The sequence below is a fragment of the Cricetulus griseus genome, chromosome 4 (genome assembly GCF_003668045.3).
Source record: "Cricetulus griseus strain 17A/GY chromosome 4, alternate assembly CriGri-PICRH-1.0, whole genome shotgun sequence".
Lineage (NCBI taxonomy): Eukaryota > Metazoa > Chordata > Mammalia > Rodentia > Cricetidae > Cricetulus > Cricetulus griseus.
This window is the reverse complement of record NC_048597.1, coordinates 67,681,122-67,706,024: the sequence shown is the minus strand read 5'-3', so window position 1 is coordinate 67,706,024 and position 24,903 is coordinate 67,681,122. Positions and strand designations below refer to the sequence as shown.

Below are 24,903 nucleotides of genomic sequence, written 5' to 3'. Positions count from 1 at the left end.
AGACCAGCCTGGTCTACAAGAGCTAGTTCCAGGACAGCCTCCAAAGCCACAGAGAAACCCTGTCTCGAAAAAATCCAAAAAAACAAAAAATAAAAAAACCTCTGTTTAAGTATAAATAAACATGGCCTGAGCTATTCAGAGCCATTTGAGTGTAATCTACTTGGTGTCAGAAGTTTTTCTTGTGCCAATGCTCCTTCCCTGTCTCAGGACCTGAACCCTAGCTGAGACTGGACCCCAGCAGGCAGCTTTAAAAATGCAACCTTGCACAACCCCTGCCTCAAGTTGTGGGGATGAGTGTTTTTTCTTTTAGAACCTGCCAGGTGACTCCAGTGTTTTTCTGGGTCTGAATGCCATGCCTTTCTTCTCTTTCCTGACCACATCGTCTGATTCCCTAGCCTCGTTCAGTTTCTGCACACTGCCTCCTTCCTGAGGGGGCTTCCCCGGACCTCACTGAGAGCTGTTCTTGACAGTCATCCGGTCTGTACCTCTTTCCTGTGATGTCCTGTGCTTACCCTGTAAGGCCAACACTCCCCCATCTCCCCTGACATAAACTCCTTTGTCTACTGGTTCATAGTTGCATTTCGTGCCTGGCTCAGAACTGTTCAATAAACTGATTGAACACTAAATATCACTTTGAAATCTGTCTTCCTAAAATCTCCCTCTAGCCCTTGTTATTCCATTCTTCCTAATTAAACCCAAAGTTCAAGTCATCTCCAGCTCTTAACTTTCTCTGATGGCCATGGGTTTTGGTCCTTAATTGGTACCTTTGAGTCCCTCTCAAAGGATCTGCCTTTCTGTTCCTTCAAACATCAAAATTTCTTCAGATAGCTCCTGGGAAAAAGATATGAACCTCTCAGCACAAAGAGACCATTTGCAAACACACCGCCTAGGCAGGCTCAAAGGCCCCCAAAGTGTTCCCCTCTCGGGAAGATGTCTAAAGACTCTATTCAAGAGCACAGGGAGGTTTTATCAGTACTCAACCATTTCCTCCTTTTGGAAGCCCACACTGAGTTCTTGCTGTAGAAGGAACACTGCAGAATAACTTCTAGAGAGTGGTAAGGATGGGCCAGGTTGGGTGGGAAGGACAGAAAGGACAGAAGCAGCCAAGAGTCACTAACAGGCTTTGGAAGAGCCAAACGCTTCCCAATGGCCAAACAGCTCAAGGCAATTCCCAAAATGGACTATGGAGGGGGAGACCTCCCTTTCTCACCTCCTTTGAATGGATGACTAGGAAATGGGAGAAAGAGCTAGAAATAACCAAGGCCAACTGCTCAGAGCCTTCAAGGAAGCCAGGCTGTTTGCTTCTCAGGGCTTGGAAACTGTGCAGTCTTCTCATTGTATCCCCATTATGAAGGAAGAGTTGATCAACTGGTCCCTGAGATGCAGCTCAGTTAAATACTAGATATGGTCGACTAGTCTTCATTGGGTTGTGGCTCCCTTGAGTTCCTTTCTCTGAGGTCAGTTTCCTTATCTGAAAACAAGGGGGTTTTTTAACTAGATATCAAAGGTTCCTTCAGCCTTTCCTTTAGGGGACTGGTGCTAAAACAGGAAAGCAGAAAGGTCCATGAGTGAGTGTGGCTCCAGAAGATAATTGGACCTGAGCCCACCTGACATCTTGGATATCTTGCTAGTCAGCACAGTATCCAGACTGGGGGCCCAGATATAAAGGACAGATGAAAAGGCTATTCCCAATCTTGTATGAGATGTTGGATGGAGACTAGTGGGGCTCAAAGAGCTTTCAAAAGGCTCACACAAGGCTGTGTAAGTAGCAAGCAGGAATAGCAGATGGTTATAACTCGGTGTGCCAGTTCTCTGCAGACTGGAAATGGTTTATGGAACATCACATGGATAAAAGGAGTCTAGGATTGATTAATAATGCCTGCCTCCAGTTGGGGACAAGGAAGTGGCTAAAAGTAGCTGGCGCTTGCATACATACTGATTCACTTAGTAAGCTGTTAGTGAGCTGGGACTTCATGCAGAACACTAGTCTTTATATTGGCAAATAAGCAAAGTCCTGAGCTGGAAAGATGGCTCAGGGGTTTAAGAGATGACTCTTCCAGAGGTCGTAAGTTCAATTCCCAACAACCACATGGTGGCTCACAACCATCTAGAGTGGGATCTGATGCCCACTTCTGACAGAGTTGTACAAACACATAGAACACTCGTATAAATAAAATAAATATTTTTAAAAAAAGAGAGAAAGAGAGAAAGAAGTGTTCTTACCCTTGGGAGACTTGTGTTCTATCAGGGGACACAAAGTATGTGTAAACTGATGGTTAACAATGCAATCTTAGCCAGTGTGACTGGTGCCGTAGGCTAGACAGTGATGGTGTGGAGAGGAAGGAGGAAAACCAAGGGGCCAGTCAAGTGACATTTAAGGTGATATCCAAACACTAAGATGGAAGTACTCTAGGCAGAGGGAACAGTGCAAAATTCTGAAGTGGGACTTCAAGTGCCAGGGAGACCAGAGCTGACCGCTCAGAGGGCAGATGAGAAGGGGTGGGGGTGGAGATGTGTCCATATGGATGTCTGACGGGCTCCCATGTTCAGCTAGTACATACAGAACAAACCCCTCAGTCACCGCCCCCATCATGATGTCATCCACTCCGCGTCCTGTACTAGGCCCACTCATTTCCAGGTCCTTTCTTTTTCTTCTATCTAAAGAAGGCTCCTGTCTACCTTTTTGTATGGACCACCATGGCACAACCCCAGCCACTAGTGTCTCCCTGCTAGTCTACAACAGAAAGCCTCTAAAGCATTTATCAAACTTGCTCCCCCACTGCTTCCCGCCCCAAGTTCTCTTTCTCTGTTTTGTCCTTACACATGTGCTATCTCAAGTCATGGGCAGAAGCATTATCTCCTTAAAGGAAACCTGGAGTTGTTAACCGCCACACACATTCCTCAGGCGTCTCCAAAGCAACAGTGCTTGCAGAGAGCATTTGGGAGCTTGACATTTGTTAGTAGGGGGGCCACTTATTTTGGTTCCTCAGATCTTCACCCATCCATGTTCACACGGATACTTGGGTTCAGACAGTTCGGCATCTTCTTATAGACGTATGGCCTGCCAGCTTGGATTCGGTCCTTTTGAGTGTCAAGCTTCCTCCTAAAATCAAACAGACAAATGACGGATGATGTGATCAGAGAAATGTTTTTACCATGGCCTTGCTGTTTCCCCTCCATTTCAAAGTCCAAGGCCAGAGCCTATTCCCTGGGTTCCTTGGTGTCTCAGGTTGGAAAGATAAGACAGTTTGGGCCCTCTGTGTATTTGGTTTTCAGTTCCATTGTGTCCACCTGCTCCCATCTCCTGTACCCTTTGTCGCCAGCTCATCACCTTTTCCTGAAGGCTGTTGTAGCCCAGAGCTTCGGTGCTGTCCAGTCTGTCAACATCTAGGTCAGGAAGCATTCCCGTGGGAACCATGGTGCCAACAACCGGTGAGGACAGGCCCCCATTACCTGCCACCTCTACTGCCTCTGCTATCAGAACCAAGAACAAAGGAGCTTGGTGCCTGCCACCTGGCGGGCTGTTTGTCCAGGGTGAGGCCTAGCCTGGCACAGATGTTGAGTAAACAGGAGTGCCAGCCTCACTAGTCTGCCTTTCAATAAGCAACTCTTTAATCGGGATGCGTTGCCCCTCAGCCACCTGCTGAAAATTCACCCTGTCAGAACAGAGAGGGCTAGAGGGCAAGCAGTCCCCTCTCCCCACCTTGGGATCTCCAGCCCCACAATTGAGAGTTGGATAAGATGGTTTCTAAGATCCCTTCTGTGAACTACAGCTTTGCTAGAGGTTTCTGGAAGCTTTTAGAACTTAAGAACAGATCAGGCCTCTGAATAAGGCATTCTGTTCCTCCATGCACCCACCCCAGCTCCAGGGACCCACACACACCTCCACCTCCGTCCCTGTCCCTGGAAACAAAGCTCTCTCAAACCAATATCCCCAGGCTCTGGATTTATGACCTCACACACCCTGCTGGCGTTTTCCTGAACTGGAGTCTTGGGGTGCTTGGTGGTCAGGGGAACAGGTCTGTCCATTATGATGCAGAGGCCATCTTGAATCTCATTCTCGTTCTTTGACCCAGAAACCAGAGGGTAGGTAAGGAAGGCTCTGAGGGACCATGAGGTGATGGTTACCCACCTAGGACAGTGAAGGATGCATGGTGGTCATGAATTCAGAATTCAGTATACATCAGAACCACACAGAATTTTGGGCTCCACATTGCAGAAATTCTGAATCCTAACGTCGGAGGTGGGGCAGGACAGCTCAAGGGTCTGTTCTGAACACATATTGGTGCTCCTTAGTTCTTTGATGAAGTGAAATGGGTATCTATAGCTATGCAGTCCTGGGTTCAGTTCCTACCTGACTTGGGGCAAGCTGCCAAGTCTTTATACATATCAGTTTGTCTCTGTATTTTCTTTTCTTTCTTCAGTTTTGTCTGTAAAATGAGGCTATAATAACACCTACCTTGAATAAGTGTGAGCTATTGTTTAGGGTGTTTATTGCACCTTGTAAATGTTCTAAGAAATGAACCGCTGGAACCTGGAGGTTCCCTTTGATGTTTCCGACTACCTCTCTCGCCCACCCAGTCACAATTTTTCTGGCAAACTCTATCCCCTAAATAGACTTCAAACTTGTCCTTGCTGGCGCCTCCTCAGAGTTATCACCCTAGTCTAAGCCACCGTCCTGACCACTGCGGCCCCTTTACTAGCCCCCGGGATTCTACACTTGTGTCTGCCTATTTGTCCTCCCCAGGTCAGCAATGCCCCCGCTATTTCAAACTAGCTCTGGGGAAAGCTATACAATGAATCCAAAAAAATATTCCCCAGACCCCTCCACACCTACTTCTCAGCTTCTTTCAGCCTCTCTCATCTCTGCTTCCACACCCAAGCTATTCTGAACTTTCAGATTCTTCCATTCTAGGTTTTAACACAAAGCGTGTGCTCTCTCTGCCTAGAAACGCACTTATTACTCATCTTTTATATTGTCACTCGGATGCTGTTTCCTTAGACCTAACGCTAGCAATGACCCTCATGTGTGCTTCGAAAATCTAGGTTCTTTCTCTGCAGGAATGCTTGTTACTCCCCGCTGTGAGCTTCTAACCTACCTCCACTGCTCACATGGCTCCAGGATAACACAGGCTTCTCTGCCCTAGCCATTCTTTGATACATTGTGGGTGCCCAAAAGTATTTATTGAAGAAAATTATCACATCTGAATGGACGAAAAAATAAACCCTTGAGAAGCCCTGGGAGCCGGCTCTGCCGGTGTGAGTAAACCCCACCCCCAGCCCTTTCCCCACTCGTTGAGGCCTGTGCTGGGTCTGGACGTGCCTGGGAGAAAAAGCCACTTGACAAAGTCCCAGGGGTCTGCTAGCCACAGGAGGGCGCCCCCAGCTCGTTCTATCTGGTTATCACCTCCTAGGACTCGAGCTGGTTACTAATCGCCAATGGGCGAAAGGGGCGGGGTTATCCAGTTGACGGACAGTGTGGCTCCGCCCGATCTAATTCATCTTTTCCTTGGCTCCTCCTGCTGCAGGCCCCCAGACACCGAGGGTGGGCTCGGTGGAGGAGCGGCCAACTGAACTCCAGCAGAGTGCTCTCGCAGCAGAACCAGCTGGCTGGGCGGTCTGTGAGTGGGCGGCCGGTCTCTGGAGGCGTGGCCGGGGTGTTGACGGGCAGGCCGGTAGCCCCGCCCCCCTCGCCCAGAGCGGCCGCTCCAACGCGAGGACCAGCAGAAGTGAGTACGTGAGCGGCGCAGACAGAACCCGGCTCCTACCTCGGACGGCGCGCGCACCCGGAGCCCGGGATCCTAGCTCGGCCCGCCGTGGACTGTACCCGGAGAACCGCGACCACCTGCGCCCTCTGCCTCCCGAGTCCTCCGGCGTCGAGTCACGCAGCGCCCCGGATCCTCCTGGACCGGTCCGTCCAGATTCCCGCGGGACCGACCTGCCGGCATCTCCCCGGAGCGCCGGGTTGGGCGACACCTCGCTTACGGAGCCGCCCGTCTGCTTTGAGCCCCCTCCCTGCCAAGATCTCTTGGACTGTGTGCGAGCCTTCTCCTCGGGCGCCCCCAGCCCCGCCGCGCGGCCCGGCTCGGCCCCCGAGCGCCCCGGGCTATGGCCCGAGCCCGCCGCCGCCGGGGCTTCTGCCGCTGCTCGCTCCGCTGCTGCTGCCACTGCTGCTGCTGCCCGCCGGCTGCTGGGCGCTGGAAGGTGAGCGGCGTCGGGGTCCCGCGCGTTACGGGGGAGCCCCGCCGTGTAGGGCCACGGGCTGAGCACACGTCCAAGGAGGCTCTGGGCTCTAGCCGGCTCCGCAGCCTTCGTTTGGGGGAGCTGCTGGCAGCCGGACTCAGCACCGACTCCCGAAAGCCGCAGTTCGGCCGTGGGTTTTTGTGGGAATAGCCTACACTCTCGGCAGAGAAACGAGACCCTCGGGGTTTCTCACCTCTGGAAGGCGAGGAAATGTGAGCGACCCAGCAGACAAGGCGGGGGCTTGCGGGACTGGGCGCTTGGGCGGGGTGAAGCGGGACTCCCCGGGTTGGGGGGCTGCGCTGGTTGGGAACCCGTTGGAGTTAACTGTGAGCGTGAGTGTGTGCACCCGGCTTTGTCAGGGGATGGCTGCGGGGGTGGAGAGGCAGGGGGCCTGTCATTGTTTATGGTTTCTCAAGTGCCAGCAACACAGGAGGTGTGTGTCTGTTGTACACCTTCTCGGACCCACCCCACCCCCACTTCTAGCAAGACCTTCTTAGGGCTTGGGTTTCCATTGAGCGAGGGTTTGTCCGGCAAGCTCCTGAGCCTGGTAGCTACTAGTCGTCCGTGGCGGAAAAAGGTCAGCCTTGTATGTGGGTTCTGTGAAAGCTACTAAGATTGCTGCTGCTGCTGCTGCTGCTGCTGCTGCTGCTGCTGCTGCTGCTGAGAAAAGATTGAACTTGAACAAACAAACAAACTTGTCTGGGTGTTACTGGCCCAGACAAGAGAGCTCACACGCCACTTGACATGAACCCACAGGGAACACCGGCACAGGTCACTAACACAGTCTAGAGGCACATACAGTGCCCCTGGTGTTAAAAAATTGTGAACCCTTTAAGTGAGGAGTGAAAGCCTTCCTTAGTGTGGAGGGCAGCACAGAATTTGAAGGAAAATTGGCATATTATAGGCAGTACTTAATGTCTGGTGTCTTGGACAGATCTAGACACTTTTTTAGTTGAGAAACAAAAACATGAACCCTATGTAATTTGGTTCCTTCCTCAAATTCAAGGTGTAAACTTAAAGGTTTGAAGAAAAAAAAAATCGCTGAAACAGTTCATAGAGGTTTCTGGTGCTTTGGAATTCGCCCCCTATTATTTTGGAGCCCACTGTGCTGACAGATTTATTTAATAGGGTGGACACATGCAAATTTAGACAGATACACCAAGGTTGCACCCACACTTACACACACTCACCCACATGTCTGTGATAGGATCTCAGGCGTGAGAAACCAGTGTGGGGCTTTGTTGTTGATTTCCTTAAGGGTGTGTGTGAGCCAGGGAGCCTATTGAGTTCCCAGGTCTGTGACTGTCTTAGCTCAGGAGAGGCAACATTGGCACATGCACTCTGGGACATACACTTAGCAGAGCTGTGTGTCACCTGTCCTATGGCCCCTTTGTGCAGTGTGGTAAGTAGTGGTGCAGAGAGTGGAGTGTGTGGGGCAGTGTGGTTTGGGGGAGAGGAGTAAGGGCTACCTGAGGAGGCCCTTCCCTTTCTCCTTTTCACCCGTCACAACAATCCTCAGACCCATTGAGACAGACCCTATGGATAGCTGATCTCCAGGTCTTCTGGGCCAAGGAGTGACTGAGAGGCCCTTGTGATTAGCTGTGAATGGGAGTCAGACCTAGTGCCAGGCTAGGGGATATTAGGCCAGTGAGGGTGCCCCTGGTGAGTGGCAGGGCCTACAAGTGTGGCTTTCATCATTGCCTTCTTTTTTGCAATACCTCATACCCAGTGTGTGATAGAAGAAAAGAGACATAGGTGCTGAGCAGAGTCAGCCCTTAAATCTACCTGCTTTCTGTTCCTGCTCTCACATGGAAATGGTATCAACCAGATTGAATTGTTACTATGTGTGAAAGACTTAGCACAGTTGGTGCTCTTCAAGGATTAGCTGTCGTTATTACTATTATTACCCCAGGGTCTACTCTTAGGAGAGCAGTGAGAAGTGTCCTTATCCTGCTGGAGGGGCCGAAAGGAAGGAATGATGGGGGGTGGGGGGGCCTGGTCTGGAAAGCTGGGTCATGTCTCCCTGCAGCTCTGAGGAGGAAGATAGAGAGCAGAGTCCTGCCTAAATACCAGCTGCCTTCTAGGGCCTGAAGTCTGTGAAGGGTGAACTTCAGGTCCTGGAGACTGTCCATTGAGCAAGGCCTACCATTGATGATCCATCACCAGCTCCCAAACTTTTCAGGTGGTTTGCCCTTGTATTTTGGCTCTCCACAGCAGTTCCATTGCATGTCTGAGCTGTGGGTGCTACCTATGATGTACCCACAAGTTGGCTGCTGCCTGACAGCTGGTTCCTGTTCATTCTCTGCACTTGGAGTTTACCAAGATCCCAGGATCTCATCTTAGTTTTCCATTTGGTAGGAATCAGGATGTTACTAGGCCTTTCTAGTTGAAAAATTACCATTCACCCCTTGCCCTTTGACCACCCCACACTTGTGCACGCTTGCCCACATATACACAGAGTTTGCCCTGGGACCTGCAAGACCACCTCATCACTCACTTTTCCTTTAAGGACTTTTCTCTGGTTTCCCCAAATCATTCTAGGACCATGAATAAGTGGAAAAGGGGTGTTCAGTGGGGTGAAACGAGCTAAGAATGGGACCTGGGATGCGGGATGGTGTCTGCACCACAGGTCGGTTGTATGTATTTGAGAAAGCCCCAGCTGGGAGTAAGCCTTTCTGTGAAAAGAGAAAGAGTTCCAGCTTGTAGGAGGTGGGGTGGGGACATCCCACTTAGCCATGCTAGTTAAGTCCTCACTGCAGAGGAGCCTGGCCCTGGGGGAGAGGCAGCAGAAACCTCTGTCCTCTGAGGTTAGCTGGTGTGACCCTGAGAATGTGGGAACTGCCAGGGGTCGACAGCCCGGGATTATCATGGATTGCTTACTGCCTTTTTCTCTTGTCTCTGGCATTCTTCCACCCCCCACCCCCACTCCCTCACCCCGTTCTTGTTTGTCACCAGGGCTTCAGATCTGAGGAGAAACGGCAGCAGGCATCTAGGAGAACCAATTTGTTCCTCACTGCCCTCCTCTCAGCCAGGGCTGCCACCGCTGCCTGTCACTTTGGCCCAAGCAGCTGAGAGCTAAAGCCTAGGTTGTTGTGGGCAAGGCCTCTGCCACTAGCCTTCCACTAATCAAACAGCAGAAGAGGCTGAATCACCAGGCCTGCATAGTTTGAAAATTGTAGACCTGCCTGTTGTGCTGAGTCAAACTGGTTTGTCAGGCTTGGGCAGGGGGGGGGATGGCAGCTGGGTACCTGATGGGGTGGGAGTGGCCCCTTGGCCCAAGGGCTATCCTAAGGCCAAGTCTCCCATGGTCTGCCTCAGCCCCTGGTCAGGCCACTGGACCAGCATCTAGGGAGGGATGGAGGCCTCATGCCAAGGCCAGCTGTCTATGGTCCAGGCTGGCTGGCAGGGCCAGCCAGGGTGGGAACATTGAGGCCCTTGGGCTCCCTGCCCTGTGCTTCTCCCCTCTTCTCCCTCTCAGGTTTATTTAATTATAAATCCCCAAGATCTGAGGGGAAGAATGAAAAACAAAATGTGTTCTGTGCTCAGAGATGGTCCCCTCCCCACCATCCCTGACATGGGGACCAAGGAGCTAAGGAGCTAAGGATGGAAAGGTGGCCCTGGGGAAGCCAAGCAACTCAAAACAAAGCAAAAGAAAAGAAAAAGAAAGGAAAAGAAACAACAGCACACATACACACACAACTAGCTGCATACACACACACATACACCCTTCAGATCCTAGGGCAGGGTTCCCCCAAACCCTTTCCTCTCAGGACTTTCTAGCTGGTACATCCGTGCACACAAACTGACTCGTGACTGGAATAAGAAATGGGAACCTTGATCCCCTGCTTGGGATCAAGGTAGGGACTCTATGGGGATAAGGACAGCAGGGGTAGTTTCCTCTAACCTGCCACAGACAAGACTTCAGGACACTCTGTCCTCCTGTGCCCACCCCCACCCCATGCTCCCCTAACCCTGAAATGTGACCTTTCCTACCACCTCAGAGGCCTCAGTTTGGGTTTAGGCCAGAGGTTCTTGGTTCTGTCTCATTTCTTGTCTGCTGTTTCCTGGGCCCTCTGTGTCACTTCTGCTCCAGGGCGGAGTATTCCAGGTGACTTGGAACCTGAAGATGCTGTGGGGTCTGGCAACTCCATAAAGTTGAGTGGGCCTGGCCTTTCACCAGGGCAGGCAGCAAGGCTCTCAGCTTGATCTCTTGCACTAGTTTGGTCAAATGAGACCCTCAGAGGCAGGCCAGGGCATCCACAACGTCCCCATCGTGCCAGCTCTCCTGAGCCAGACTGCTGAATGGCGCTTCCCTCCTTACGGCCTAGGAATCCTCCACACACTGCCATTTTGCTGCCAGGGAAGTGGCTTGCTGCTTAGGCAGGGGCTATACCTGGGGAGGCCGCACCCAACCACACCCAGAATCATCTCAATGCCCCTGCCCCACCCCCAGCCTTGTGACCTGACGGCTCCTGATTTAGCTAGGACAACAGGAAGCAGGGCTGGGGTTGCCCTGCCTCTGTTTGAGGCTGGGTGAGAGTTAGCACCTTCTCCCAACTCTTCCTTCTCTACTGAGATACCCCAAAGAAGAGCATGCTTGCTATGCTTGCTGTGTGTGTCTGTTGTATGTAGACCATCCAAGTTGTTACACTAACTTTAGTGATTGAGGCTTTTTTTTTTTTTTTTTTTTTTTTTGAGACAGGGTTTCTCTTCATAGCACTGACCTGAAATTCCCTCTGTAGACCACACTGGCCTCCAACTTTTAGGGCTCTTTCTGCCTCTGCTGGGATCAAGGGTGTGCGCCACCACCTCTGGGCTAATGAATGATTCTTATATCGCATTTCCATGCTCCTTCGTAGGGCCGTAGTATGTGACTCCTTCCATGTGACTGTGTAGGAGCATGTTACAGGTCTTTGCAGGGAAATCAGTACTTGTGTTTGTACTTTATATGCAGGACTGTGTGTGCCTTGTCGCTGTGCAGTTGGGTGTGTGAGGAGGATGTACTATTGGATTGGGTGTGCCGGTCCTTAGAAAGGCTGTGTGGCTGAGAGGGGGTCTGCCTAGGACAGGCTGGTTCTGTGTGTGAGAAAGATTCGCTGTATGTGAATGTCTAAGGGGACTAATCCATTTGTGCCATGTGCATCTGTGTCTGAAAAAGACAGACTAGCAGTGTGGGGGGCCATGTGCGTGTTTGAGGGTGACTGGGGCTGTGTGTATTTGTCCACCATATGTGTTGACTTGCCCTGAGAACTGGATACTGCCTGTGCAATTGTTGTGTTTGTCCACAGGTGAGAGCCACAGAGTTGCTGCCACTGCTACTTGCTATGGCTGTGGCCCTGTGGAGATCTGAAAGGGTGTTGCATGGAAATCCCCTCTCCAGACCATCGGCTTCCCAGTGATTTTTAAGGGCAATATGAGCCCCGTGTCTAGGGGTGGCCCTCCGTTCTTATCTCTCTCCACAGCCACCTGGTGGGGGGGGGGGGCTCGGTGTGTAAGCAGCAGCTAGGATTATTTGGAGGTTGCTCACGTTGCTCTTTTGTTCTTAGCCCCTGTGTCTTCCGGAGCCGAGAAAAGGTCTCCCTCCCGGTACCATGGGCAGATGAGTGCTATACTCGGCAGTCAGTCCTTCTGAGGCCAGGGCGCTGATATTCAGTCTTCCCTAGACCTCCCTCCCGTGCTTGGGGCAGACTGCAAGGAACAGGCCCCTCCGCTCCCCAGAGAAGTGGGGAAACCAGAGCGGCCCGCCTCCTCCCCACCCGGGTGACCGGAGCCCGAGCCCTTCCTCAGGCACAGGCCTGGAAACCCAAGTCCTCTCCTCATTAATGGGAAAAATGTGCCGAGATTGAGCGATGGCCAAAGGCTGATCCCCTCCCTCCCTCTCCAGAAATTAAACAGAAATGAAGAGCCTCCCTCTCTCCCTCCTCCTGCGCCCGCCTCCAACCCTCCCCTCTCTCCTCCCCCTCCCCTCCTCCCGGAGCCAGCGCAGGGCTTGTTTTAAACTGTGGAGGAATCTGGCTGGAGGGGGAGGGGGCCGAATATTTGGGTTTAAACAGTTCCAGATGGGTTTGGCACAGGCCGAGCAGAAGGAAGTGAGGGAGAGGGAGGAGGGAGGCAGCCCGCGGGAGCAGTGGGAGCCCTTGCCTGCTCCGGCGGGCGGGCAGCGGCGGGCGGCGGCGGGCAGACAAGCAGGCGGACTGGCCGGCTGGTTGGCTGGGGGAGGGGGTGTGCTTGGCTCTGCGCGGATCGGCTGCTCCCAGGGACAAGAGTATTCCAGGCTGCCGGCTGGGGAAGAGGCCACTTGGCACTCTACTTCTCTGTCGATGTCTCTTTGGGCCTCCTTGTCTCTTCATCTTACTGTCTGTTGTAGTCCCGCTGCCCAGCATCCCTGCTGTTTGGTCCCAGCCTGCCAGAGTCCCTTCAGCTTGGCCCATCTTCTGACCCAGCCAAGCCCTCGCTCTGCCTTCCTATCTCCGGGCCCCTGCTTTTGTCCATCTCTGCTTCCCTGAAGGACCACCTGCCAGATGTGTGTGTGTTGGTCTGTCTGACACAAGAGGCTGGGACAGCTTTGCCACGCGTCCAGCCCTTTAAGGACCACCAGCTGTGTAGCTCTAGAGCCTGGCTCCCTGCAATGAGTGCCTACTGCACTCTGCCCCTGTGCCCCCCATCCACTGTGTTCTTTGCCGGCTTCTGCAGGAACTTGTGGGGTTCGGGTCTTGTAGGGACCCTCAGCTACCCTACCAAGGATGTGACATGAAGTTCTGGGGCAGCTCTGCCCATCAAGCCCAAAGTTGAGGCTGCTTTGGCTCTCGGGCTACAGGGAAGAAGCTGGCGGTCTCTTCCATTCCTAGTATCATGCTAGGTCTGATCTTGGAGTCAGGCTGTCTTCAGTTGTCCAGCCAAAGCTCAGAACTGGGTCCTAGGGGTGCAAGTTTGCGTCTGGAACACTCAGGTGCCCCTCCCATGACTGAGCAAGTTGACCTGACAGGGAGCCTGGAGTTAGGAATAGAAAGGGGTTAGCCCTGACACAAAGAGGAAGGTCCAAGAAAGTTTTCCTGGAGGCAGAAGTTTGGCTGGGACATACAGCCGTTTTCCAAGCTTTGTTTGTTTGTTTGTTTGTTTGTTTGTTTTTGAGATGGTCTCACCATGTACACTGGACTAAGCTCCCCATCCCCCAGCTTCAACCCCTTGGTGCTAGAATTACAAGCATGTGCCTCAATGCCTGGCTCTCTGGTCCCTTCAAAGGGTTTGTTACTGAGTCTGCTGGACCTACACTTGAGCTACCTCCAGCCCCTTGTCCCAGGTCCTAACAGTTTTACCAGAATGTGTGAAACTCTATTTAGGCATCAGTCTTCCATAGAGGGCGATGAGCAGTGTTTTCTCTACGGAGTTCATGAAGCTTTGAACTAAGTTCAGTGCTCCTTTACCCCAAAGAGCAAGCACCCTTGCTTCTGCCCCCACAGGTGGCTGAGTGGGAGGCTAGGAGCAGACCCCAGCCTGCCACTGCTCTTCCCTACCCCTCCCCAGGGCAGTTGTGTGAGGCTGGGCCTTTGTGCTGGGAATGGAGTCAGGGGAGGCCCAGGCTGCAGGGTCTGAAGCCCACAGCCCTTTGTTCCAGGATAAAGGCCCTGCTGGCCCCTTTGTGTGGAGATTAGCAGAGCCTGAGGTGTGTGAGCCAGCCTTTGCTCCAGCCTCGTTAACCCAGGCCCAGGGTCACAGACAGACATATACCCCTAGCCAGCCAGACTGACACACCTTTGGAGTTGTGACACCTCTGGGGATGCGCTGAGTCTCCTCTGGGGAAAGGGAGGGGGGTCTTTGGAGATTTGGGATAAGTTGTGCCTGGTGGAAACTGTTTCTTACATCCTTTCCTGGGTGACCCTTGCCTTCTGTTGCTTCCCCAGAGACTCTCATGGACACAAAATGGGTGACATCTGAGCTGGCATGGACATCTCATCCAGAAAGTGGGGTAAGACTCCCCATCTTGTCTACTGATTATTGGTTGCAGTTATGCCTTCTCCCTCCAAGGTCTGGCCATGACTGCCTCTGCCCTCACCTGTGGCCTCTCATTCCCTTCCATTTGTCACCATCATAGTCTGATCCCCCAAATGTGTGAATGTTTGTGTCTCCCATTCTTCTGCTCCATCTTTGTCCTATCACCCTGACCTGGTGGTCCTTCCCAGTCCATCCAGAGCATCCCCCTCCCACCTGGGTCCTCAGAGTGCAAAGCCAAGCATGGTGACACATGCCTTTAGTCACAGAGGCAGGTGGATATCTGTGAGTTCTAGGACAGTATGGTGTACATAGTTCCAGGACAGCCAGGACTACGTAATGAGAACCTGTCTGGAAGGAAGGAAAGAGGGAAGGAAGGAAGGAAATAATAATAATAAAAAGAGCCAGGAAGCTTGGGCCCCAGATATCTACCACCCTGTGTGCCTTTGCTCAGGGAAATTGACTTTTCTGGGTCTCTATTTCTTGACTGTTAAATTCCTGCCATTGTGCTATCTCTCATCTATTGGAATTAACATCCCCAGGGGGCCTTCATGGCTAGGCTGAGCCCTGGGGCCCTAGGTGTGGTGGTAGTACCGGCTCTGCAGTCATCAGGCCAACTGTGATCCGTGCTGGCTTGTCTCTTCTATGAACCTTGGATTTCTTGGGGAATTTTTGTGCCCATGAAATGTGTCAGTAGTGTTGACTGCCAATGTCCACCAAATGTTCTCGCTCTGTTAGGCAAGATTAGCCAAGTTGTGGTACACTGTTTAGTTTCTCATAACCTCATTTAATTCCAGTCCCACTGTACAGGCGATGAAACCAAGGTGCCAAAATAACACACACGTAGGACCCACCTCAGGCTTTCCTGGGTCTCAGCCTCATTCTAAGTGCTCTCTTCATTTAGTTCTGTGTTCCTCAGGTATGTTAATTACCTCTCGATTTCAGACCATGAAACTGAGGCACAGAGAGGTTAAGTGACATAGCCACCCACCACAGAAGTGCCCCTGTAAGGTAAATGCAGCAGCCCCAGACACTAGGCAAGTGGCTCATTCTCTTTTTTTATTTGGTCCACACTCAGTGGGAAGAAGTGAGTGGCTATGATGAAGCCATGAACCCTATCCGAACATATCAGGTGTGTAACGTGCGTGAGTCCAGCCAGAACAACTGGCTTCGAACGGGTTTTATCTGGCGACGGGAAGTGCAGCGTGTCTACGTGGAGCTCAAGTTCACTGTGCGAGACTGCAACAGCATCCCCAACATCCCTGGCTCCTGCAAGGAGACTTTCAACCTCTTCTACTATGAGGCTGACAGTGATGTGGCTTCGGCCTCCTCTCCCTTCTGGATGGAGAACCCGTATGTGAAAGTGGACACCATTGCACCAGATGAGAGCTTCTCACGGCTCGATGCTGGCCGTGTTAACACCAAGGTGCGCAGCTTTGGGCCGCTTTCCAAAGCCGGCTTCTACTTGGCCTTCCAGGACCAGGGTGCCTGCATGTCACTCATCTCTGTGCGTGCCTTCTACAAGAAGTGTGCATCCACCACCGCAGGCTTCGCACTCTTCCCCGAGACCCTCACAGGGGCAGAGCCCACTTCGCTGGTCATTGCCCCCGGCACCTGCATCGCCAATGCTGTGGAGGTGTCCGTGCCACTCAAGCTCTACTGCAATGGTGATGGGGAGTGGATGGTGCCCGTTGGTGCCTGCACCTGCGCTACAGGCCATGAGCCAGCTGCCAAGGAGTCCCAGTGTCGTGGTAAGTGGAGCCTGAGGGAGGAGAGGAGGGAAGCCTTGACCTCAGCCAGGCTTCCTCTCTGACCAGATATGGTCTCAGGTGAGACTAGAGGGCAGGAGAGGGAGGAGCTGCTTGTTGTGAGATAGAGAGCATCCGACAAAGAGGAGACTCGAGGAAGAGAAGAGGGAAATGAAGCTGAGGATGCTCTCTGTGGTGGAGCACTTGCTTGGCCTGCACAAGGCTCTTCCTGCAGTCCCCAGCACCAGGGAGGGGAGGAGCAAGAAAGATGGAGGCTTTACATGAAAAGAGTAGAGACCTTGTGAATGCTTGACGAGTAAGCAGCTCGAACCTAGACAGGTCTTCGAGGCTGGCAGGGATGCCCTCTTAGTCCTGCCCCTGGCGTACACTTCACTGGAAGTTCTAGAGGGGGCTCTGCTGTGGATATCACTTGGCCTAAAGGATTCATGTTTCTTGAGAGGCAGTGTGTATAGCTCAGTAGTTAGGGGACAAGTCCCTCTTGCCCCCAGTCCTCACTTTAACTACTTGTGTGAGCCTGTGCAAGTTATTTAACCATGATAACCTTGGCTTCCTCGTGCAAAATGGGGCAGTAGTAGAGGCTGTTTCCTAAGATTGGAAATGGGAATGAGCAAGTGGTGCCCTGCGCTAGGACCTCATGTCACCATCTGATGGGAGCCACTGGTCCCAGGAGTGTGGAGACAAATGGAGGACAGGAATTGTTCAAGTCCCTCTTTACAAGACAGGCAGGAGACAAGCTGAGTCTCATCAGACCTCAGGATGGCTTCCCCAGTAAATCCCCCTGATGAGAAGGTCTCACTGAAGCCTCACTGCTACCCTGTAGTGATTCCAGTTTCTGCCCTATTTTGCCAGCAAGAACTTGGAGTCTCAGAGAGGTTCTGCACTGCTGGCCTCCCAGCTAGGGAGTGTGGTAGCTGGCATTAAATCCCCACCCAGAGTTGAAGTAGGGCAAGGTGTGAGGGTCTTGTCTCTTCTTCTCTCTGCCCACTTCTCCATGGGACTTGTGATGGTGCCTCCCAGAGTGGGAAATGCTCTTACCATAGCCTTCTGTGTGAGGGGGCTGGGCCATCAACCTAGCCTGCCTTGTGAGGCCCCAGTTTGGGGTTGCCTCACTGCCCACCTCCCCTGCTTCTCTTTAGGAACCTGCTGGAAACTTCCTCTTCCCAAGTGTGGAAAGCGGGTGGGGGTGATGAGCCTGACAGCCTGAAGAAGGGCTAACACTCTGCAGGTCCCTGGCAGGAAGTGCAGGCTGGTTCCCATGGCAACCAGGCTGGCCTGGCCTCTGCCCCCTCCCCCACTGGTTCAAAGAGCTAGGATGGAATATCACCTTCATGAGGGGAGATTAAACCCTAAAGAAGGGCACAGCCCCAGCTACAGGCCTCGGAAAGCTTGGTGACCCCCCCTTCCAGAGGTCATCACATGGATGGACTGACAAGTCACTTCAGTGTGGCCAGGGCGGTCTCCAGTTATGCCCATTGTCCTATCAATCCTAGTGCCCCCTTTCACTCTATAAATGTTCTGATTTTTAATAATAAATATCATGGCCATTCTACACATGGAATATGCAGAGCCCATACCACAGGGGCAGAATGTGGTTGGCAGGAGAGATGGGAAGGGGTGCTGAGGCACTGGACTCTGGATGCTGGGGACAGGTCCCCTGGGGATTTTGAGGCCTTTGAACTCCAGGTGACCCCAGCCTTCTTTCTGTTTTCTTACCCCCTCTTTCCTCCTTTTCTTACTCCTGCCCAGCCCTCAACCCTGCCCTGCTCCTTGGTGGGTGGGGCAGAGGTTTGCCTGGAGCTGTCTGTAGAGAAGGCCCTACCTCCCAGCTGTGGCAGTATCCTTGAGGGTTCTCAAGAATCACTCTCCCAGTGTCTTTTTAGGGGAGGCTGGGCTTCTCAGCGGGGTACAGGGTATGAGGCCCACTGGTGGTCTCTTCCCATCCCCTCCTCTTCCTCTTCTTCCTGCCCTGCCTCAACAAGCCAGACTGTCCCGGTGATGGGCTGACGTCTTCTGGGTGTGTATGTGTGTGTGTGTGGGGGGGGGGTGAAGAGGAATCTGCTGACGTGGGATTTCTGTGGGACGAAAGGGCCCTTTGTAGCCCTGGCTGGAGTTGGGCAATACAAGCATTGCCCCCATGGTCTGGGGTTTGGAGGTGCTAAAACATAGGCTGGGAAAGGGCAGGTTCTCTCAGAGGAGGGAAGGTTTGGTGTCTGCAAAGAGAGATAATATGTGCTGTCCTCTTTTCTCTTGCAGCCTGTCCCCCTGGGAGTTACAAGGCAAAGCAAGGAGAGGGACCCTGTCTCCCCTGTCCCCCCAATAGCCGAACCACCTCACCAGCTGCCAGCATCTGCACCTGCCATAATAACTTCTACCGTGCGGACTCAGACTCTGCAGACAGTGCCTGCACCAGTGCGTGAGCTCCTCTGCTCTCTTTCAGCAGACCTCTCCTTCCGGGGCTAGCCTAGAGAGCCAGAGGCAGTGAGAGAACCCCTCCTTCTAGATGGGGAAACTGAAGCTTAGCCTAAGGCAGTGAGATAACCCCTCCTTCCAGATAGAGAAACTGAAGCTTAGTCTAAGGCAGTGAGATAACCCCTCCTTCTAGCTGGGGAATGCGTTCCAGATGTCACCGAGGAGGTGATCACTCTTGAATTAGAATCCAGCTCAGCTGGCTTGTCCCAGCTACCTGCATTTTAACAAGGTCCCACTAGCTGCTAGCAGGAGTCAGGAGCTGGCTAGGGACCTGCCAGCTCATCGATCCTTTGTCTGCTGTACTCTCAGCCCAGTTGTAGCCATAAGAGGCCGTACCACCTAAGGCTGTGCTGCTCTCACCCCGTCCTTGCCCTTGGTATGCCAGGCCTTGTGCCAGTGCCCTGGATATAAAAGGGAGTGAGATACCACTAAGGACTTTAACATTAAATTGTAGAAACAGATAATGGCCGTGTAATGTGTTAAGTGCTGTGCTGTACCTAGGAATGATGTTATGGGGTACAGGGGATTAGACGACAATAAAGATAGGCTTCTAGGAGGTAACGCTGCTGTGAGTCTTGAAAGATGAACAGGAGTCCTATCTCCCCGTGCAGAAGTGCAGGAAGACTTTTGTGCTTATAAAAGTAGTGGTAGAATTAAGTGTCCAAGGCAGGATGGGCAGAAAGGTGGGCCTAGGCCTCCAACTCACTTCTCCTTTTATGTCCCCAAAGCCGTGCCATCTCCACCCCGGGGTGTGATCTCCAATGTGAATGAGACCTCACTGATCCTCGAATGGAGTGAGCCCCGGGACCTTGGTGGACGGGATGACCTCCTTTATAACGTTATCTGCAAGAAGTGCCATGGGAACTCTGGAGCTGGGGGGCCAGTGACCTGTTCACGCTGTGATGACAATGTGGAGTTTGTGCCTCGGCAGCTGGGCCTGACGGAGCGCCGGGTCCACATTAGCCACCTGCTGGCCCACACACGCTACACCTTTGAGGTGCAGGCAGTCAATGGTGTCTCAGGCAAAAGCCCTTTGCCACCCCGCTATGCAGCTGTGAATATCACCACCAACCAAGCTGGTGAGAAGGGGACAAAAGAGGGGGATCTGGATCACCTTGCCCTAGATACAGCGGTCCTGTGGGAACTGACCTTTTGGAAGGATCCCTGGGCCCAGGAGTCCTTAGTGTCCTTCTTTCTTCACCAGCCCCATCTGAAGTACCTACACTCCACTTGCACAGCAGCTCGGGGAGCAGCCTGACCCTGTCCTGGGCACCCCCAGAACGGCCTAACGGAGTCATCTTGGACTATGAGATGAAGTACTTTGAGAAGGTAAGACTCTCAAGGGGCAGGAAGAGGCTTGGGGAGAAACAGGGACAAGACTACACCCAGACAGTCTGAGGGGGTCTTTGGGATCATAGCCTCAGCTCAGGGCAAGCGTGATTATGGATGAGGATCAGCTGGCGCTAAGACCTACCTGAAGATGCCTCTGTTCTTGTGGCATTGCAGAGTAAAGGCATCGCCTCCACTGTAACCAGCCAGAAGAACTCCGTACAGCTGGATGGGCTGCAGCCTGATGCCCGCTATGTAGTTCAGGTCCGAGCTCGCACAGTAGCAGGTTATGGACAGTATAGCCGCCCGGCGGAGTTTGAGACCACGAGTGAAAGAGGTACAGTCCCACTGCGTGCCACCCCTGCCCCAACTCCATTCTCATTCGTTCACTCACTGCCCATCCTTGGTCTCTAGGCTCAGGAACCCAGCAGCTTCAAGAACAGCTTCCCCTTATCGTGGGCTCCACTGTAGCCGGGTTTGTCTTCATGGTGGTTGTTGTGGTCATCGCTCTTGTCTGTCTCAGGTACATAGCTACCCCACAGACTGACTCAGGCTTCCCTTTACTCTTGGGCTATATTTGTAAACCATCACCTCCCTTCACAGCCGCAGCCATCCTGGTCCTTGGCTTTCCTTGCCAGAGAAGGCCTACTCCAACCCACAGTGTCTTCTGGGTTGTTCCCTGCTCCCAGAGACTTCAGCCCCTACCCAGAGACCTGGGATATGACCACCAACATAGGCTCCCACTCCCATACCCTTGCCTTGTCTGCGGGCTCCAGGGTCCCCTGAACAGAGGGAGCTCTAGCACTTGGCCTTAGGTCGTCTCTCCTCTGCCCCTGCAGGAAGCAGCGCCATGGCCCTGACGCAGAGTACACGGAGAAATTGCAGCAGTACAGTGAGTGTCACCCTCCCCGGTGTCCACCACCTGCAGGCTTAGATGCGATTCTCCCCTCAACTCCCTTCCTTCTAATTGGCTGCTTCTAGTAGGGTACCATTTCTTGGTCCCTCCCTTATTCCCTGAGCTCTCCCTTGCTTGCTAGCCCCAGAGATGTAACCCCTGTTTCAAAGACAGTAAGTCCTGTGGGAACAAGATATCACACACAGGAAACAATTAGGTGTGAATTCCTGTGGCAAAGGACACTAAGAGTTCAAAGAGGAAGGCTTCCTAGAGGAAGTGGCAGGAGGAACAGGGTTGACATGGGGGAAGGAAGACATTCCTGGCCCAAGGAGTCTCTGGAAGGAAGTGAAGAGTGTGGAGAGCCCGACTGTGTGCCCGGCTGTGGGGGTAGTGAGAAGCTTGGTTTGACAGCTGTGAGAATGCCAGGCTGAGAAGTGTGGCCAGCCCTTTGGAGGGTCCTGAACAGCAGGCAGAGTTTGGACTTGACTCTACCACCGGTAATTGGGAAGGCTGTCAGTTGAGGAGGAAGACAGTGAGCGTATTGTTCATGGAAGACACAGGGCGGCTGGGTGGGAAAAGTGCAGAGGCAGAGAACCCCGTTGGGAGGCTTATTGCAATAGTGTTGAAGGCCTGGACAAGGCTGGGCAGTGGGAAGCAGTAAGGGGAAGGATGAACTGGAGAGACGTCTGAACATGATGAGAGAGGAGGGAGAAGACAAGAAGAGGAATCCCGGGCTGGGCATCTAGCTCATGTGGTTCCTCGGCATTCTCATGGGGGAAGGGCAGGGTACTGGGGCATGGCACAGAGGATGAGGCAGGCTCAGCAGGGAGGCTGTCAAGAGTGCGCCCAAAGGGCTGGTCCCTGCATGTGAACTCCCTGCCTATGGCTGTGCCTTCCTCTCTTCCCTGTAGTTGCTCCTGGGATGAAAGTTTACATTGACCCCTTTACCTATGAGGATCCCAATGAAGCTGTCCGGGAGTTCGCCAAGGAGATTGATGTGTCCTGTGTCAAGATTGAGGAGGTGATTGGAGCTGGTGAGTAACCTGGGAACACAGTGGGCATGCGAGGCAGAGTGCTGGGACGACCCCAGAAAAACCGTGTGACCTTTGCCTGTGCTCTGCAGGGGAGTTTGGGGAAGTGTGCCGGGGTCGGCTGAAACTGCCAGGCCGCCGGGAGGTGTTTGTGGCCATCAAGACGCTGAAGGTGGGCTACACTGAGAGGCAGCGGCGGGACTTTCTAAGTGAAGCTTCCATCATGGGTCAGTTTGACCATCCCAATATAATCCGTCTAGAGGGTGTGGTCACCAAAAGTCGTCCAGTTATGATCCTCACTGAGTTCATGGAGAACTGTGCCCTGGACTCCTTCCTCCGGGTAAGAGCCACTTCAACCCTCCTCTTTACCTAGGCATCTATATCAGGCCAGTTATCCCCACCATCAAGTCAGAGACCCTACTCCAAGTCTGCACATATTAGATGGCATCCCTGTACCTGGCCTTCAAGTGCCAACTCTGCTCCTAAATCCCTATGTGACCTCAGTCCAGCAAATACTAACCTCTCCTAACCTCAGCTACCTTAGTTATAAAATGGGGCTGGTAATACATACTGGGTTCTCACAGGGACCACTGGGATGCTGTAGACAAGCTGCGTGACACACAGTAGGGATGCTAACAGCTGTATTGAGCACATTCTGGACACAGTTGCAAAGCATGGTCTCAGAGGGCTCAGAGAGAACAGGCAGGCAAGCCAGGGACCTATGGGGAGGCAGCAGGCCCCATCTGAACTTACCTCTTGCCTCCAGCTCAATGACGGGCAGTTCACAGTCATCCAACTGGTAGGCATGCTGCGGGGCATTGCTGCTGGCATGAAGTACTTGTCCGAGATGAACTACGTGCACCGTGACCTGGCTGCCCGCAACATCCTCGTCAACAGCAACTTGGTCTGCAAAGTGTCTGACTTTGGCCTCTCCCGCTTCCTGGAGGATGACCCCTCAGACCCCACCTACACGAGCTCCCTGGTACAGGAAGCACCCGGGAGGCATTTGAAGAAGGGGAGGGCTGGCCAGGCAGGGGCTCAGGGCTGGGGGTCGGCCTTGAGTCACAAGGTGAAGGGCATATCCCCTCATCCCCAGGGAGGGAAGATCCCTATCCGCTGGACCGCCCCAGAGGCCATAGCCTACCGGAAGTTCACCTCTGCCAGTGATGTCTGGAGCTATGGAATTGTCATGTGGGAAGTCATGAGCTACGGAGAGCGACCCTACTGGGACATGAGTAACCAGGATGTGAGCAGAGCTGGGGGAGAGTGGTGGCGTGGTAGGAGTTGGCAGGGTGTGAAGGGGAGCTCATTTCGTATTCCCTACCATTATCCAGGTCATCAATGCTGTAGAGCAAGACTACCGGTTGCCACCCCCCATGGACTGCCCCACTGCCCTGCACCAGCTCATGCTGGACTGTTGGGTGCGGGACCGGAACCTCAGACCCAAGTTCTCCCAAATTGTCAACACACTAGACAAGCTTATCCGCAACGCTGCCAGCCTCAAGGTCATCGCCAGTGCCCCCTCTGGGTCAGTGTCCTAGGTCCCCTAGGTCCCATAGCCACCCTAACCCTACTCCCTAGCTCCCTGGATGTACCAGGTCACTCTTTTTTTTTTTTTTTCATCCACAGCATGTCCCAGCCCCTCCTGGACCGCACAGTCCCGGATTATACTACCTTCACCACAGTGGGTGACTGGCTAGATGCCATCAAGATGGGGAGGTATAAGGAGAGCTTTGTCAGTGCTGGGTTCGCATCCTTTGACCTGGTGGCCCAGATGACTGCAGAGTAAGTACTCCCTCCCCCCCAAGGTGCAGGGCCTGGGCAGAAGCTCGGGGTTTCAGGCAGAAGGGAGAAGGGAAGGGACTAACTGCTGTGTTTCTATCGCTAGAGATCTGCTAAGGATCGGGGTCACCTTGGCAGGCCACCAGAAGAAGATCCTCAGCAGTATCCAAGACATGCGGCTGCAGATGAACCAGACACTGCCCGTGCAGGTCTGACACTCCTCTCCAACCCGGGGGAGGGTGCCCCCAGGACTGCACAGGGATTCTCACCGGCCCGCTGGACTTTTGGATGTCTGGCCTTTGGCTGTGGTCCAGAAGATGGAAGTTTTGGGGAGGACCCTTGCTGTGACTTCTCCAGGCCTGTGCTCCCTCCCAGGAAGTGTGCCCCAAACCTCTTCATATTGAAGATGGATTAGAAGAGGGGGTAATGCCCCCCTCCCCAGATGCCTCGGGGCCCAGGCCTTTCTGCTCTCCAGTGGGGAATCTTCACAACTCAGATTTGGCTGTGCTTCAATAGTGGAGGTCCTGGTGGGGTCGGGTGGGGGTAAGCCTGGGTTCCTCAGGCCCCAGCCCTGGCAGGGGTCTGCCCCCACCAGGTAAGCAGGGAGTATTCCCTCCCCCAGGAAGTGGATGAGGGGACTCCAGGAATGGGGAAATACAGTGCCCCACCCTGAAGCCAGCTGGTACCTCCAGTTTGCACAGGGACTTGTTGGGGGCTGAGGGTCCTGCCCTACCCCTGCCCTTGGTGCTGTCATAAAAGGGCAGGCAGGAGCAGGCTGAGGAGCAGCCCTTGCCTCCCAGAGACTGACTCACAGAGCCAGAGATGTGTGTGTGTGTGTGTGTGTGTGTGTGTGTGTGTGTGTGTGTGTACTCATGAGTGTGAGGGGGTATGTATGTGTATGTTGGTATGTTGTGCACATGCTTGGCTGCACAGAGAGCATGAGTGTGTACAAGCTTGGCCCTGTGCCCTGTAGTGGGCCAGCTGGGCAGACAGCGAAATAAAGGCAATAAGATGACTCTCGCCCCTTCTCATTCCTCCTCCCAAAGTAAGACTCCTTGATTCCTCATGTTAATCCCTGGCTGCTAGACCTTCACAACTTCCTGGATGGAGTCCGTGGGAAACTACACCGAGGCCTAGCCAGGCCTAATTTCGCTTTTGTAGTTCAGCCCCATTGCTTTGAGCATCTCACAGACTTCTTAGAAGGGATGTATTAACTGAAGTGATCAAGCCATCCTAGAGTTCTTTGCTTCTATGACTCAAGGCAAACACCCTCTTGAGTCTGCAGAGTCCCTGAGGGAGAGCCAGAGGGCTTGTCAGTATCCACATCTCATTTCAGCTCAGTAACCCAGGCAAGAAGAGATGTTGAGTAACTTGACCAGTCCCCAGCCAGCACTAG

The 24,903-nt window shown here is 53.2% G+C and overlaps 1 protein-coding gene across 2 annotated transcripts; it reads left to right on the top strand.

Moving 5' to 3' along the window:
- The first annotated feature begins 5,742 nt into the window (after positions 1-5,742).
- Ephb3 (EPH receptor B3) lies at positions 5,743-24,522 on the top strand. 2 transcript variants are annotated; one of them, XM_027413024.1, is made up of 16 exons: positions 5,743-6,204; positions 14,145-14,209; positions 15,311-15,983; positions 18,255-18,410; positions 19,199-19,549; positions 19,675-19,799; positions 19,977-20,136; positions 20,214-20,322; positions 20,639-20,691; positions 21,606-21,728; positions 21,818-22,065; positions 22,492-22,707; positions 22,822-22,971; positions 23,060-23,253; positions 23,355-23,510; positions 23,614-24,522. In XM_027413024.1, the coding sequence occupies exons 2-16, from the start codon at positions 14,153-14,155 to the stop codon at positions 23,720-23,722; spliced, it is 2,880 nt and encodes a 959-aa protein (XP_027268825.1). In that variant the 5' UTR covers positions 5,743-6,204; positions 14,145-14,152; the 3' UTR covers positions 23,723-24,522. The 2 variants fall into 2 exon arrangements, with proteins under 2 accessions (XP_027268825.1, XP_027268824.1); XM_027413023.2 differs by lacking the exon at positions 5,743-6,204 and adding an exon at positions 12,441-13,192.
- Positions 24,523-24,903: the final 381 nt, after the last annotated feature.

Coding starts and splice junctions, on each gene's coding strand:
- Ephb3 (XM_027413023.2), top strand. CDS start 13,096: ATGCTAGGTCTGATCTTGGAGTCAGGCTGTCTTCAGTTGTCCAGCCAA. Junction 22,708..22,821: donor CCACCTACACGAGCTCCCTG/GTACAGGAAGCA, acceptor CCTCATCCCCAG/GGAGGGAAGATCCCTATCCG. Junction 23,254..23,354: donor ATCGCCAGTGCCCCCTCTGG/GTCAGTGTCCTA, acceptor TTTCATCCACAG/CATGTCCCAGCCCCTCCTGG.